At 46.9% G+C, this 12,616-nt stretch overlaps 1 protein-coding gene across 2 annotated transcripts in view; it reads right to left on the reverse strand.

Annotated features, from left to right (window-relative positions):
* FBXO39 (F-box protein 39) overlaps positions 1 to 12,616 on the reverse strand; it is a 58,003-nt gene that overhangs the window by 29,468 nt on the left and 15,919 nt on the right. Inside the window, exons 1-2 of one of the 2 annotated variants that reach the window (XM_075594462.1) lie at positions 5,457 to 5,544; positions 2,805 to 4,036 (exon numbers count right to left, since the gene is read on the reverse strand). In XM_075594462.1, the coding sequence (XP_075450577.1) occupies positions 2,805 to 3,968 (1,164 nt within the window). In that variant the 5' untranslated portion in view covers positions 3,969 to 4,036; positions 5,457 to 5,544. Of the gene's footprint in view, positions 1 to 2,804; positions 4,037 to 5,456; positions 5,545 to 12,616 lie in introns of those variants that run through there. The other variant, XM_075594461.1, reaches the window with a different exon arrangement.

The raw sequence follows: 12,616 nt of genomic DNA on the forward strand, positions 1-12,616 counted from the left end.
TTCGTATATCCCTGGTTCCAAGAACATAGAAGCGGACGCACTCTCCCGACAATTCTTGGAGGATGACATCACTGAGGCTCACGAAGAGCCCATCCTTCCCGCCTTGAGCATCATCTCAGCTGTCACCTTCGACACCTTAAAAGACATTATTCGGGAACCGTCCCAGATTCCAGAGGGCATCAGCGTCCCAGAGAATCTCCTTTGTTTCTTCGCTCTATCGACAAAAGGTCATGGAATGGGGCCATACCTCAAAGAGTGCTGGGCTTCCAGGAGAGAGGAGACTACTGAACTCTTGAAATGGACATTTTAGTGGCCCGGGACCATAAGGACGTGAAGACCTTCAAGGCACCATGTTCTGTGTGCGCCTGGACCAAGACTCCTAGAAATCGTCCTGTGGGTCTTCTTCAGCTGCTTCCTATCCTGGACCATCCTTGGACTCACCTCTCCATGGATTTCATCATGAAGTTACCCGCATCCAGGAGCATGACCATGATTCTAGTGGTGGTTGATCACTTTTCTAAGCAGGCACACTTCATCCCACTGAAGGGACTTCTCAACGCCACTGCTCTGTCCGAAGTCTTCATCAGAGAGATTTTCCGTCTCCATGGGGCTCCACGGGTTATTGGGTCTGATCGTGGCTCTCAATTTATATCCAAGTTTTGGCGGGCCTTTTGTCAACGACTCAGAATAACACTACACTTTTAATCGGCATACCATACCCAGTCTAATGGACAGACGGACTAATCATTCCTTGGAGCAATTCAACCATTACTACGTCTCCGAGAACCAAGGCGACTGGGCAGATCTGTTGCCATGGGCAGAATTTTTGCACAATAACCTGCAGAACGAATCATCACAGGAGTCACCCTTTTTCTGCAACTACAGGTTTCACCCTTTGGTACTTCCTTCCTCCAGAGCTATGTCTGTGGTCCTAGCTGTGGATGACCGGATCAAACTGCTACAGGAGCTCTGGGTGAAGATTCAGGAGAGCCTTGTGAGAGCTGTTTCTGCCCAGAAGAGGCAAGCTTCTTCATTATACAACCCAGGAGACATGGTTATCTACAAAGAACATCAAGCTGAAGGCGACTACTGTTAAACTTTCCCCAAAGATAATCAGCCCATTTACCATCATCAAGAGGGTCAATCCGGTGGCATTCCGGCTACGCTTACTAGCGACCATGAGGATCCCGGCCATATTCCACGTCTCACTCTTGAAACCTTTTGTACAGGATCCAGTTTCCTCTGCTCCTGTGTCCCTTCCTGAGCCTGTCCTGGTGGATGGACAGCAGGAGTTTGAGGTGCAAACTATACTGAACTCCAGGAGGTCCAGAGTAGGACTCCAGTACCTTGTCCATTGCAGAGACTTCGGTCCAGAGGAATAGTCCTGGGTTCCCCATGAGCAACTCCACGCTACCGTCTGGTCCGAGCCTTTCACCGGAAGAATCTGCTGAAGCTGTCCCTGGAGTGTTGGGAGGTCACTCCTGAAGGGGGTGTACTGTGAAGATCTGACGTAGGCTCTGCCACCATCAAGCTCCGGTCGCTTGATTGGTTTCAGTACTGTTTCTGCCAGCAGTACAGCTCTGCGCCTGATTGGCTCACCCTGCTATTTATGCTCGGCCTCTTCCACCAGGAAGTTGGCTCAGCATAGTCTCTCACATGACATGTGCTGGTCGCAAGCACGTCTGCCTTGCCTCGCAGCTTTCTCCAACCCTCGACTCAGCTAGTGGCCTCTACAATCCGCCCCCCTCCACTCTTCTACTACCCTGCTCTCTCCGACCCTGACCCGGCTAACCACGAAAACGAATACCGCATCCGGACGCTACTTTGTGGCTCCAGGTTGGTGTATTAATATCCCCACCTCGGCCTCACGGTTCCGTCCTGTTTGTGGCGAGCACCCGTTACACAGGCTTAGCAATAGTGCCCAAAGTCATGCAGTAGCTGCAAAGGCAAACAAGATCTTATCTTGCATTAAACGTGAAATGGATGAAAGTGAAGTAAACATAATTATGCCCCTTTATAAAGCATTAGTAAGATCACACCATGAATATGGAGTATAATTTTGGGCACCACTCCTTAGAAAAGACATTATGGAACTAGAGAAGTGTAGAGAAGAGCCACCAAATTAATAAAGGGGATGGATAATCTGATTTATGAGGAGAGGATAGCTAAATTAGATTTGTTTACTTTAGGAAAGAGGCGTCTAAGAGGGGATATACAGTAATAACTATATACAAATATAATTGGGGACAATACAAGGAGCTTTCAAAAGAACTATTCGTCCCAAGGGCAGTAAAAACGACACAGGGTCATACCTTATGGTTGGAGGAAAGGAGATTTCACCCGCAACAAAGGAAAGAGTTCTTTACAGTAAGGGCAGTTAAAATGTGGTATTCATTACCCATGGAGACTGTGATGGCAGATACAATAGATTTGTTCAAAAAAGGTTGGACATGTTTTTAGAAAGAAAGGGTATACAGGGATATACCAAATAAGTAAGCATGGGAAGGATGTTGATGCAGAGATTAATCCGATTGCCAATATTTGGCGTCAGTAAGGAATATATTTTTCCCTTTATGAGATATCATTAGATGATATTTCACTGGGATTTTTTGTTTGCCTTCATCTGGATCAATATATTGTAAGTACGGATATAGGATAAAGTATCTGTCATCTACATTTAGCATAGGTTCAACTTGATGGACGTATGTGCTTTTTCAACCTCATCTACTATGTAACTATGTAACAATTTATCTGCACCACCAGTATGCATTTGTAATTAGCATAATAAGAAGAGGACACCATACCTGTAATGTGTGCCTATAACAAGGAAGCAGCTCCGCAAGTGTTGACCGCATTGACCAATCTGGGTCACTGATAAAACAGCTCCTCATGCTAATGCTTCTCACGGGAATCTCCGACATGAGTATGCTGGCCAAATTGTTGTACTTTATCACTCTTTCAAAGAAAAAGTTCACCTTCAGGTTTTTGGCCTGCTTTGCCAGTTTGGTCCAGGACATCCTGAAGACCACATGCCCATGAGGATCAGAAATGTGGCACTTGATGTTGATCGTCCTGAGGGAATGGCTGCAGTTCTCACGTAGTATAGCCAGCAAGTTATCTGAAATACAGTTATAGTTCAAGTTGAGAGTCTGCAGATTTTGGAAGGTGGACATAATCCGATTGAACAAGGTGTTACTGTAGACGGATATGTGATGGCTGAAGAAATCTTCAATGTTTAGTTCTGTGGCATGGGTCACGTTCCTAAAGTAACTCAAAGATTCAAGGATGGCACAGCCTTGTTCCAACGTCATTCTGGCTCCTTTCAGATTGAGATATTCTAGATGTCTTCCCACCTTCTTCAGAAAGAAGCTTAAACTCCTGACAAACGAGTTCCTTATTGTGTTCCTCCAAACCAACTTCTCCAATTCCAGGTGTTGAATAGAGAGAGATTTTAGACGCTTGTTGCTTTTGCCCAGGTTTGACAGTAGACTCCTCATGGTGATCTGGAACCTACGGGTCAGCAAGGCACTGTAAGGGTTCAGAAACCTGATTTCCAAGTGTTCCAAATATCTGCCAAACCTCCTGACATACCAGACTGCAGTCTGACACTCTGTGGTGTTGTTTATAGATGGTCGGCCTCGAAAAATTATAGTCCGTGATTTCCAGAGAGCAGCACAGTACATGATCTGATTCCATTTCCTACATACCAAAGCAGCATTCGATCTGTCCATGTCTACAAGCCACCAGAACACCTTTCGTAGGCACACCTCGGGCAGATCAGCCCAGCAGCTCTGACAACAGTCATCCATTGAGGGTATCAAGCTGGCACTTATCGTGAACTTGTGACAGATGATTAAAAAATAACTTCTTGTTTTTAGTTTTAGGTAATTGAGAGCAATGATAATGGCTGTAGCTTTTCCAAGTAAACCGTCTGTAGGCACATGTACTCTTGTTCGGGTTATCTTCATCCAAGACTCTATACATCAGTACCAGCACTCATCCAGAATCCAGTTATGTGGCCTTAAAGTGGTGTCACCTAAATGACAAACAACAAAATAAACTGGTTCTTAGGGGGTCAATGCATCAAGTTTACAGAGGCAGGGGCAGATTTCCCCTCCAGCCCGGGCGGCCAAATTTTGAGGTGGCAAATTCTATTTTTCCCATAGACAGAGGCCCTGCTCTCTTCCCCACTGATCACCAGGGGAGAGTGTGGGGCCTCTGTAAAGTTCTTACCTCCTCCTGCAGCATCGCCCTCATCCTTCTTTAGCAACGCGGCATCAAATAACGCTGTGACATCACATGGTGACGCATTGCCATGACAACGTGACGTCACATGGCATTGCGTTGTCATGGAAACACGTCGTCACGTGATGTTGTGGTGTCGTCGGACGCTTCGACGCTACAGAAGGAGGAGGGCGGCACTGCAGGAGATGGCGGCCCGGGTGGCAAAAATGGGAAGTGCATGTGGGCGAAAAAATGTTAAATCCACCCCTGTACAAACGGGACATTTTGGCTTGAAATGTATAATATGTACTTCTTAACAAACATTTATCAAAGTACTTTGTTATAATATCCCACTGTTGACATGAGCATATGCGTGCTTGTTTGCTGCAACATTCTAGCATTTACTTAACATGATATTTCTTAATTTTCTAAACACTGGTTCAAAAGCCGAGCTTATGTTACAGTATGTTCCTAAGACACGTACATCAAAATGTATAAACATGAAAAACATGTTTCTTACATTTGACAGAAATATAGGAGCTGCACTAAAGAGGTTGGAATTACCAGATATTAGGGGGAAGATATCTAGCGCCCCCCAATCTCTAAGGGGGCAAGAACAGGTTTTGCAGCTGTTTTCTTTACGGATATTCTCCTTTAGCAGATTTCACTGGCAGAGGGTCTAAATGCAAAGTCCCACGGCCGCAGCACGTTCCCTCCAGCCCAGGGAGCTGCTTTTGTGGTGTCACAGGGATCCTCTGATGTTATTGGGCTCACCTGCTCCTTCATCTACCAGAATATTGCAGCTAAAAGTGTGAGTGTGTGTGTGTGTGTGTGTGTGTGTGTGTGTGTGTGTGTGTGTGTGTGTGTGTGTGTGTGTGTGTGTGTGTGTGATGATTGAAATAAAACAATTAAAAATAAATGGGGTGGATGCTGTAACCTAATAGGATGAGAGGAATGAACCTTGAGGGTTAATAAAGTCTCTGCAATATTGTGTGTGTGTGTGTCTTATAAGTCCTACTAGGAAGAAGGGTATAGATGGTATATATCTCTGAGGTAAAAGCCCATATAAAACAGGTCCAGTGTAAGATGGTAAGTCACTGACTCCAGACAGTGTGAGCTCTTGTATATATACTGATTCGGAAGCAGCGCTCAATTGTGCGCCAGTCAGTTGAGAGCCTCCTGTCCTGGGGGGGGTATAAACAGTCTGTTTTGGCAAATTAAAGACGGAGTACCTGATCGGTTAGATGTAAGGAGTCGGTACCTGCGTCCTCCAGCCGGGGCAATCCCGTATTGAGGAAGTACCCCTGAGGAAGATCCCCTAGAGGGATCGAAACATTGGAGTTATGTGCTGTATTTAATACATTATATTGTTATTATCTACCTGAGTGCTGTCGCCTCTTTGCTGCTATGCGGTAATGTAAACCTCTATTACTTATATGGGACATGCACCTATTCATTGTTGAATTTATACTGGAGTACCAGTGATTCTTTATCATATACATATACACATATATACACACACACACATATATATACATATACACATATATACACACACACATATATACACATATATATATATATATATATATACACACACACACACACACACACACACAATAGGAGCACCTACATTAATCATTGGCATGTATTAGCTAGTGCACGCTACATAGCAATCTCATAAATATATACATTACCCTAAGCCAACACATGGCAGGTAAGTGAAAAAAGCAGTGTATTATGATCCAAAAATGTAACGTTTCAGTCTCTACATCACGGGGTGCATGCTGCTTCTGTCGCTGCTCCAGCTCTTGGGTCAGGGTAATTAATGTGTGCAGTTTACTTACTAAATACTATGATGTAGTTCACATACATATTGTGCTTAAGAATTAAACGTCATCATTTACTTTTTAATCTGTCTATCCATTCTATAGTTGTTTCCACCTATATTTGTTTTTGCACTTTATCTACCTAAGAAACACATTAAAATGCATTAAACATAAAAACAAGATTCTTGGCACAGATACCAACGCACAGGTTCAGAACTGAATGGCACTCTATTTGGCTTTTGTACAGTCTGCTTGATGAACAGACTCCCATGTTGTTTGATAAGCCTTAAGGTCATTGCTATCAACTGCAGAGTCCAGCGAAACTGAAATGGCAAAATACTGCATTCTTACAATACAAATGGCAAAACTGCCCTTTCACTAAACAAGCAACAAAACACAGAGGATCTTGGCACTGCTTCAGGAAAAAAAGCCTCAAGAAAAAAAGCTTAAAAAATGATCAGAGGTCAATTCAGATATAAATTAATTTATTATAGACTCCGGGAATTGGTACAAAAAAAACCCCCATCCTACGCGTTTCACGCTAACAGCATTTTGTCAAGGAATAATTTACAGAGCTTCAACTCAAACATTGTATACTCTAGTACAGTGTTTTTCAACCTGGGTTCCTAAGAACCATTGGGTTCCTTGGGCATCCCTAAAGGATTCCCTATAATTTTCAGGTCATTTTAAAATTGTACCAAATACAGAAGAATTTACAATGCATTTGATCTCAGACTCTCTGTTAGATAGGGTTGTGGTTCCTCAGAATTTCACATAAGGTTCCGTAACCAAAAAAAGTATGGAAACCACTGCACAAGTACAATCAAGGTTAAATCAAATGTGTATTCAGTCAGCCATTGGTTGGTGAATGAGGCTCTTCTTCAAACACCACTTGGATCTCCTGATCGCACTATAATTAATGAAACAGACTATTCTATAAACATTCTAAAATGCAAGTATAAAATTGCCTTTTTACTAAACTAGTCTATAAACCCTGAAAAGTGGCCTGAAAGTGAGGGTCCCCAACATTGTACTATACGGTTTGTTATATGTACAGTCCGAAATGAATCGGGGCCCATTGTAGATAAAACCGTATTTATCTTTTATTACATTTTTTTATAAATTTAATTGGAAGAGGCAGTTGTACCATGTGACATTCTACATTTGTCCCCTACCTCTGGCTGCAGCTGTGTCGGTCAGATGAGGCTGGGGGGAGCACGGGGAGAGAAGTGGCCGGTGGAAGCAGGGTGGTTGCGGCAGGCGACCCGGTCGCCGAAGGCTACCAGCGGCTCCCCTTGCAGGGCGTCACAATCTTGGATGCAATCGCGCATGCGCAAGATGCCGCGCATGCGCAGTGTTAAGTGCGCGAGGTGGCCATTGCAGGGAAGGTACTCTGCTGGGACTACAAGCCCCAGCAGCCCCTGTGGCTGCAGCTCACATGGCGAGATCCAGCCAATAGGGCACGAGCCTTCCCCTGCAGAGGAAGCACACTTCCCCTGCGCTAGGAGCACACTAGTCGGAGCTGGGACAAGAAAAGGGTAGGTCGTGTGTGCAGGGCGTCTGTGACACCTGCACTAGGCCAGAGACCCCCTTAGGCCCCGACTCCCCTCAGTTTGTGATTGCTGCAGGGACAGGCCCATTAGATAGGGACACTGCCCCTGTAGTACCAGTGTGAGGGACATAGCCAAGGCATGCTGCAACCTGGCATCAAGGTGGTCTGGGACCAGATCACCACCCACAGATAAGAGACTATCTTCATGGTGGGACACTCCTGCTGGACACCACCCAACGTGGAGGCAGACTCGTCGCTGACGACGATGGCGTGGGACTGGGTGAGGCGGACTCGTCGCTGACGACGATGGCGCTACCGGGTGCTGGAGCACCCAGCAGGTATCATCAAGTGCACCAACGTTACATACGTTAGTCATGGGCAGAGCTGTCGCACACACTTGTGGTGGGAGTGCCTATTGTGGGCCGGGCACTGGGACACACAGGTACTGTGGTAATACAGTGTGGGACTATTGCTATATGTACTATACGGTGTGGGTGTATAATATATGTGTGTTATCAGTTGTGCTTAGTAAATATCGTTATACCCTATCCTGTTGTGTGTTATCGAGTACATTGTCCTGTGATGGGGTTATTTGAGACTGTTAGGATCCTGCGCAGGTGGAGGCGCTGTCACCAAACGGATCAGGTACACCCAGGCTCCCAGCAACGGAGGCTCAGACCTCCTGTTAGCAACAAGTAACGCACACACACAGTAGCCGCCATATCTCTGTAACGCTCGGCCTGCCCACAAGCCAGAAGAGACCCCGGGACTGAGGTGGAAAGGAGTAATACCACACACCTAACAGTAAATGGGGGCACGGCCAGAGTGTGGAAGTAGCGTAGATGGTCCGGGTAAACAAAAATAGAAATGATACCGTACTTGACAGCTCCGGCGAAGAAGGGTAAAGTTCGTAAGCCAATGGTCGTGGATTGGAGAGAGCAGCGTAGTCGATTGTCCGTGAGCCGTGTCCAGGGGTTGTAGAAGTCTGCAGCGTAGAAAGTCCAAAGCGAAATCCAAAGGGTTCCAGAGAGCAGCGTAGTAGAGTCCAAAGCAAAAGGTCAAATCCAGGGAGGTCAGCAGAATTTCCAGAGACAGGAACGGACACTGTAAGACAAGAGAGGCCAGGCAACAGCAGACAGCACCAAGGTACAGAAACTATGCAGAGCGAAGAGGAAATGGTGAAGGGGAACTAAATAGGGTGGGCTGGGACCAATCAGGGGAAGGGGAGTGACAGAGGAGCGGCCCGAAGAAGGACCTGATAGGAGAGCAGAGTGTGAGAGTTTGGGACCAATCAGAGTGAGGGGAGGGACAGCGGAGCGGCCCGAGTAAGACCCAGATAAGAGAGAATTACCAGAGGCTTTGGGAGTGGTCTGAGCAAGGGGAGGAGTGGAGGGACGGACAAGGGAAGCAACAGAAAGGGAAAGAGGACCTGGGAGGCATAGCTGATGGGGCAGGGGCGTGCAAGGTACGTGCGCCGCGTCAGAGGAGGCGGAGAGTGGGAGAGACGTACCGGAGGATTTGGGAGTAGTCTGAGCAAGGGGAGGAGCAGAGGGACGAACAGGAGAAGGGTCAGGTGGAGAAGAGGGACCTGGGAGGCGGAGCTGACGGGGCTGGGGCAGAGACACGCAAGATGCATGCGCCGCATCAGAGGTGCGGAGTCTGACGCCCAGCACCAACTAATGGTGGCCTGGGTCCACGCGCGCCCGTAGGGGTGACGCGCGCGACCGGGATGTGCGGGGGCAGCCGCCAGTGGCGAGGGACGCCGCCGGGGAGCCCGGATGGCCTGTAATAAAGGTAAGGAGGCGCTGGAAGCGGGTATACCCGCAGCGCGGATCCTTACAATACCCCCCCCTCGAGGGTCGGACTCCGGACGAACCAACCAAGGTTTGAGGGGAAATTTTTGATGAAAATGTTTAAGTAGCGATGGAGCATGAACATCCGCATGTGAAACCCAAGAACAATCCTGAGGTCTGTATCCCTTTCAGTGGACCAAAAATTGAAGTTTGCCCCTGGAGATGCGAGAGTCAATGATAGACTGGATTTCAAACTCCTGTTGTCCAGGTACAATGGGGGGGGGGAGGCCAAAGAGAGGGATGAGCGAACCGTTTGTCTTAGAAAAATGGTTTCAAGAGAGAAACATGAAATACAGGTGAAATCTTCATAGAAGGAGGCAGTCGAAGTTGGTAGGCCACAGGATTAATTTGTCTCAGTATAGAGAAAGGGCCCAGGAACCTGGGAGACAATTTAGGGGTTGGGGCCTTCAATTTGATATTTTTTGAAGAAAGACAGACCTTCTCTCCAGGAATGAACTTATGGCCCTCCTGACGGAGCCTATCTGCTTGTTTTTTCTGCCTTAGCACGGATATTTGAAGAACTGCTTGAATCCTCTTCCATGACTCCTGTAAGGAAGATACCCTCTCATCTGCTGCCGGAACTCCGGACCTGGAAGGAAGCAAGGGAAGACGAGTAGGGTGAAATCCGTAGTTTATAAAAAAAAACGGTGATTCTTGAGTAGACTCGTTTTTGAGAGAGTTGATTGCGAATTCTGCCCAAGGAAGTAACTCAGCCCAATTATCCTGAGAGTCCTAAGAAAAACAACGCAAATACTGTTCAAGGGACTGGTTCATACGTTCAGTCTGCCCATTCGTTTGGGGGTGGTAGCCTGAGGAAAAAAGAAGGGTAATGCCCAACCTCTGGGAAAATGCACACCAGAATTTAGAAACAAATTGAGTACCCCGATCTGAGACAATGGACCACGGGACACCATGAATGCGGAAAATTTCCTTTACAAAAATGTCAGCCAAAGTGCAGGAATTGGGTAGACCCTTGAGGGGGAAAAAATGAGCTTGCTTGGAGAATCTGTCGACAATTACAAGAATGGTAGTCTTACCATTAGACGGGGGAAGATCCACGATGAAGTCCATAGAAATGTGACTCCAAGGACGGTCCGGAACCGGGAGAGGTTGTAGAAGACCGGGAGGTTTTTGACGGACAGACTTATTTTGTGCACAGACTGGGCACGAAGAGGTGAAGGCTCTGATGTCCTTTGACATGTTGGGCCACCAGAAGGTTCGATTAATCAAATCCTTGGTCTTCTTAAACCCGGAATGGCCAGCAGATCTGGAGGAATGGCCCCATTCCAAAATTTTGAGATAAAAACGGAGCTGCTTAAAGACGACCATCGGGGACTTCCAACCCTTCAGGGACCTGTGTTTGAGATTCCAAAATCTTATCTAAAATGTCAAAGGAAGCGGCAGAGATAAACAATTGGGGGGGAAGAATATTCTCCGGGATATCTTGTGACTTATCCTCAGTGATAAACTGGCGGGACAATGCATCCGCCTTGATATTCTTTGTCCCAGGAATATAAGAGATGGTGAAGTTAAACTTTGAAAAGGACAGCGCCCAACGAGCTTGACGAGGGCCAAGGCAACGAGCACCTTCAATGTAAGAAAGATTTTTGTGGTCCGTCAGGATTGAAATGGGTTCCTTTGTTCCTTCCAGGAGATGTCTCCACTCTTGTAAAGCCATCTTGATGGCTAACAATTCCCTATTCCCCACGTCGTAATTTCTTTCTGCAGAAGAATTTTTTTTAGAAAAAAAACCACAGGGGTGTAATTTGTCTTCGGGGGTGGTCCTTTGAGAGAGAACCGCGCCAGCTCCTATGTCGGAAGCGTCAACTTCCAAAGTAAAGGGGAGGGTGGGGACGGGATGTCGCAGAATAGGAGCTGAGACAAAGGCTTTTTTAAAGAGATTCAAAGGCCCGAGTGGCCTCCAAGGGCCAAGAGGATGGATCGGCCCCTTTCTTGGTAAGGGCCGTAATGGGTACCGCCAAGGTAGAAAAGCCAGCAATAAATTTCCTGTAATAATTTGCGAAGCCAAGGAAGCACTGGATCGCTTTTAAGGAGTTAGGTTGAGGCCATTTGAGTATGGAATTGAGCATCTCTGGATCCATGGTGAAGCCTTGATCCGAGACAATGTACCCCAGGAAGGTAGTGGAGGATTGGTGAAAGACACACTTCTGTATCTTGGCATAGAGCTTGTTGGCCCGTAGGCGAGAGAGCACCATCTTGGTATGACGAATGTGTTCTTCTAGGGTTTGTGAAAAAATAAGGATATCATCCAAGTAGATAATCACACAAGAGTTCAATAAGTCACGAAAAAACCTCATTCATAAAGTCTTGGAAGACTGCAGGGGCATTGCACAGCCCGAACGGCATCACCAGGTACTCATAATGACCGCTGCGTGTGTTGAACGCGGTCTTCCACTCGTCTCCACTGCGGATGCGAATCAGGTTGTATGCTCCTCGTAGGTCAAGTTTGGAGAAAATGGTCGCGCCTTGCAGCCTATCGAAGAGTTCTGGAATAAGAGGCAAAGGGTAGCGATTTTTGATGGTAATTTTGTTTAGGCCACGGAAATCGATGCACGGGCGAAGCGTCCCATCCTTCTTCTTTACAAAAAAGAATCCTGCTCCAGCGGGAGAACTAAATTTCCGAATGAAGCCCTTTAAAAGATTTTCAGAGATATACTCGGACATGGCTTCAGTCTCAGGTAACGATAACGGATAAGACCTGGCTTTGGGAAATGGGGCACCCGGAATTAAGTCAATCGGGCAGTCGAAAGGGCGATGAGGGGGAAGCTCCTCGGATTTGGCCTTACTGAAGACATCCAGGAACTCCGAATAGACGTCCGGAAGGGTGACGTCCTGTGGGGACAAGGTCTCCAAGACAGCCAGTACCGCAGCGGGCGGAGCAGACACTTCTACTTGGGAGGATCTCCATAGAACAGGAACTTCTGCACTAAAGAGGTTGGAATTACCAGATATTAGGGGGAAGATATCTAGCGCCCCCCAATCTCTAAGGGGGCAAGAACAGGTTTTGCAGCTGTTTTCTTTACGGATATTCTCCTTTAGCAGATTTCACTGGCAGAGGGTCTAAATGCAAAGTCCCACGGCCGCAGCACGTTCCCTCCAGCCCAGGGAGCTGCTTTTGTGGTGTCACAGGGATCCTC

This window comes from Ascaphus truei, chromosome 3 (assembly GCF_040206685.1).
Source record: "Ascaphus truei isolate aAscTru1 chromosome 3, aAscTru1.hap1, whole genome shotgun sequence".
NCBI lineage: Eukaryota > Metazoa > Chordata > Amphibia > Anura > Ascaphidae > Ascaphus > Ascaphus truei.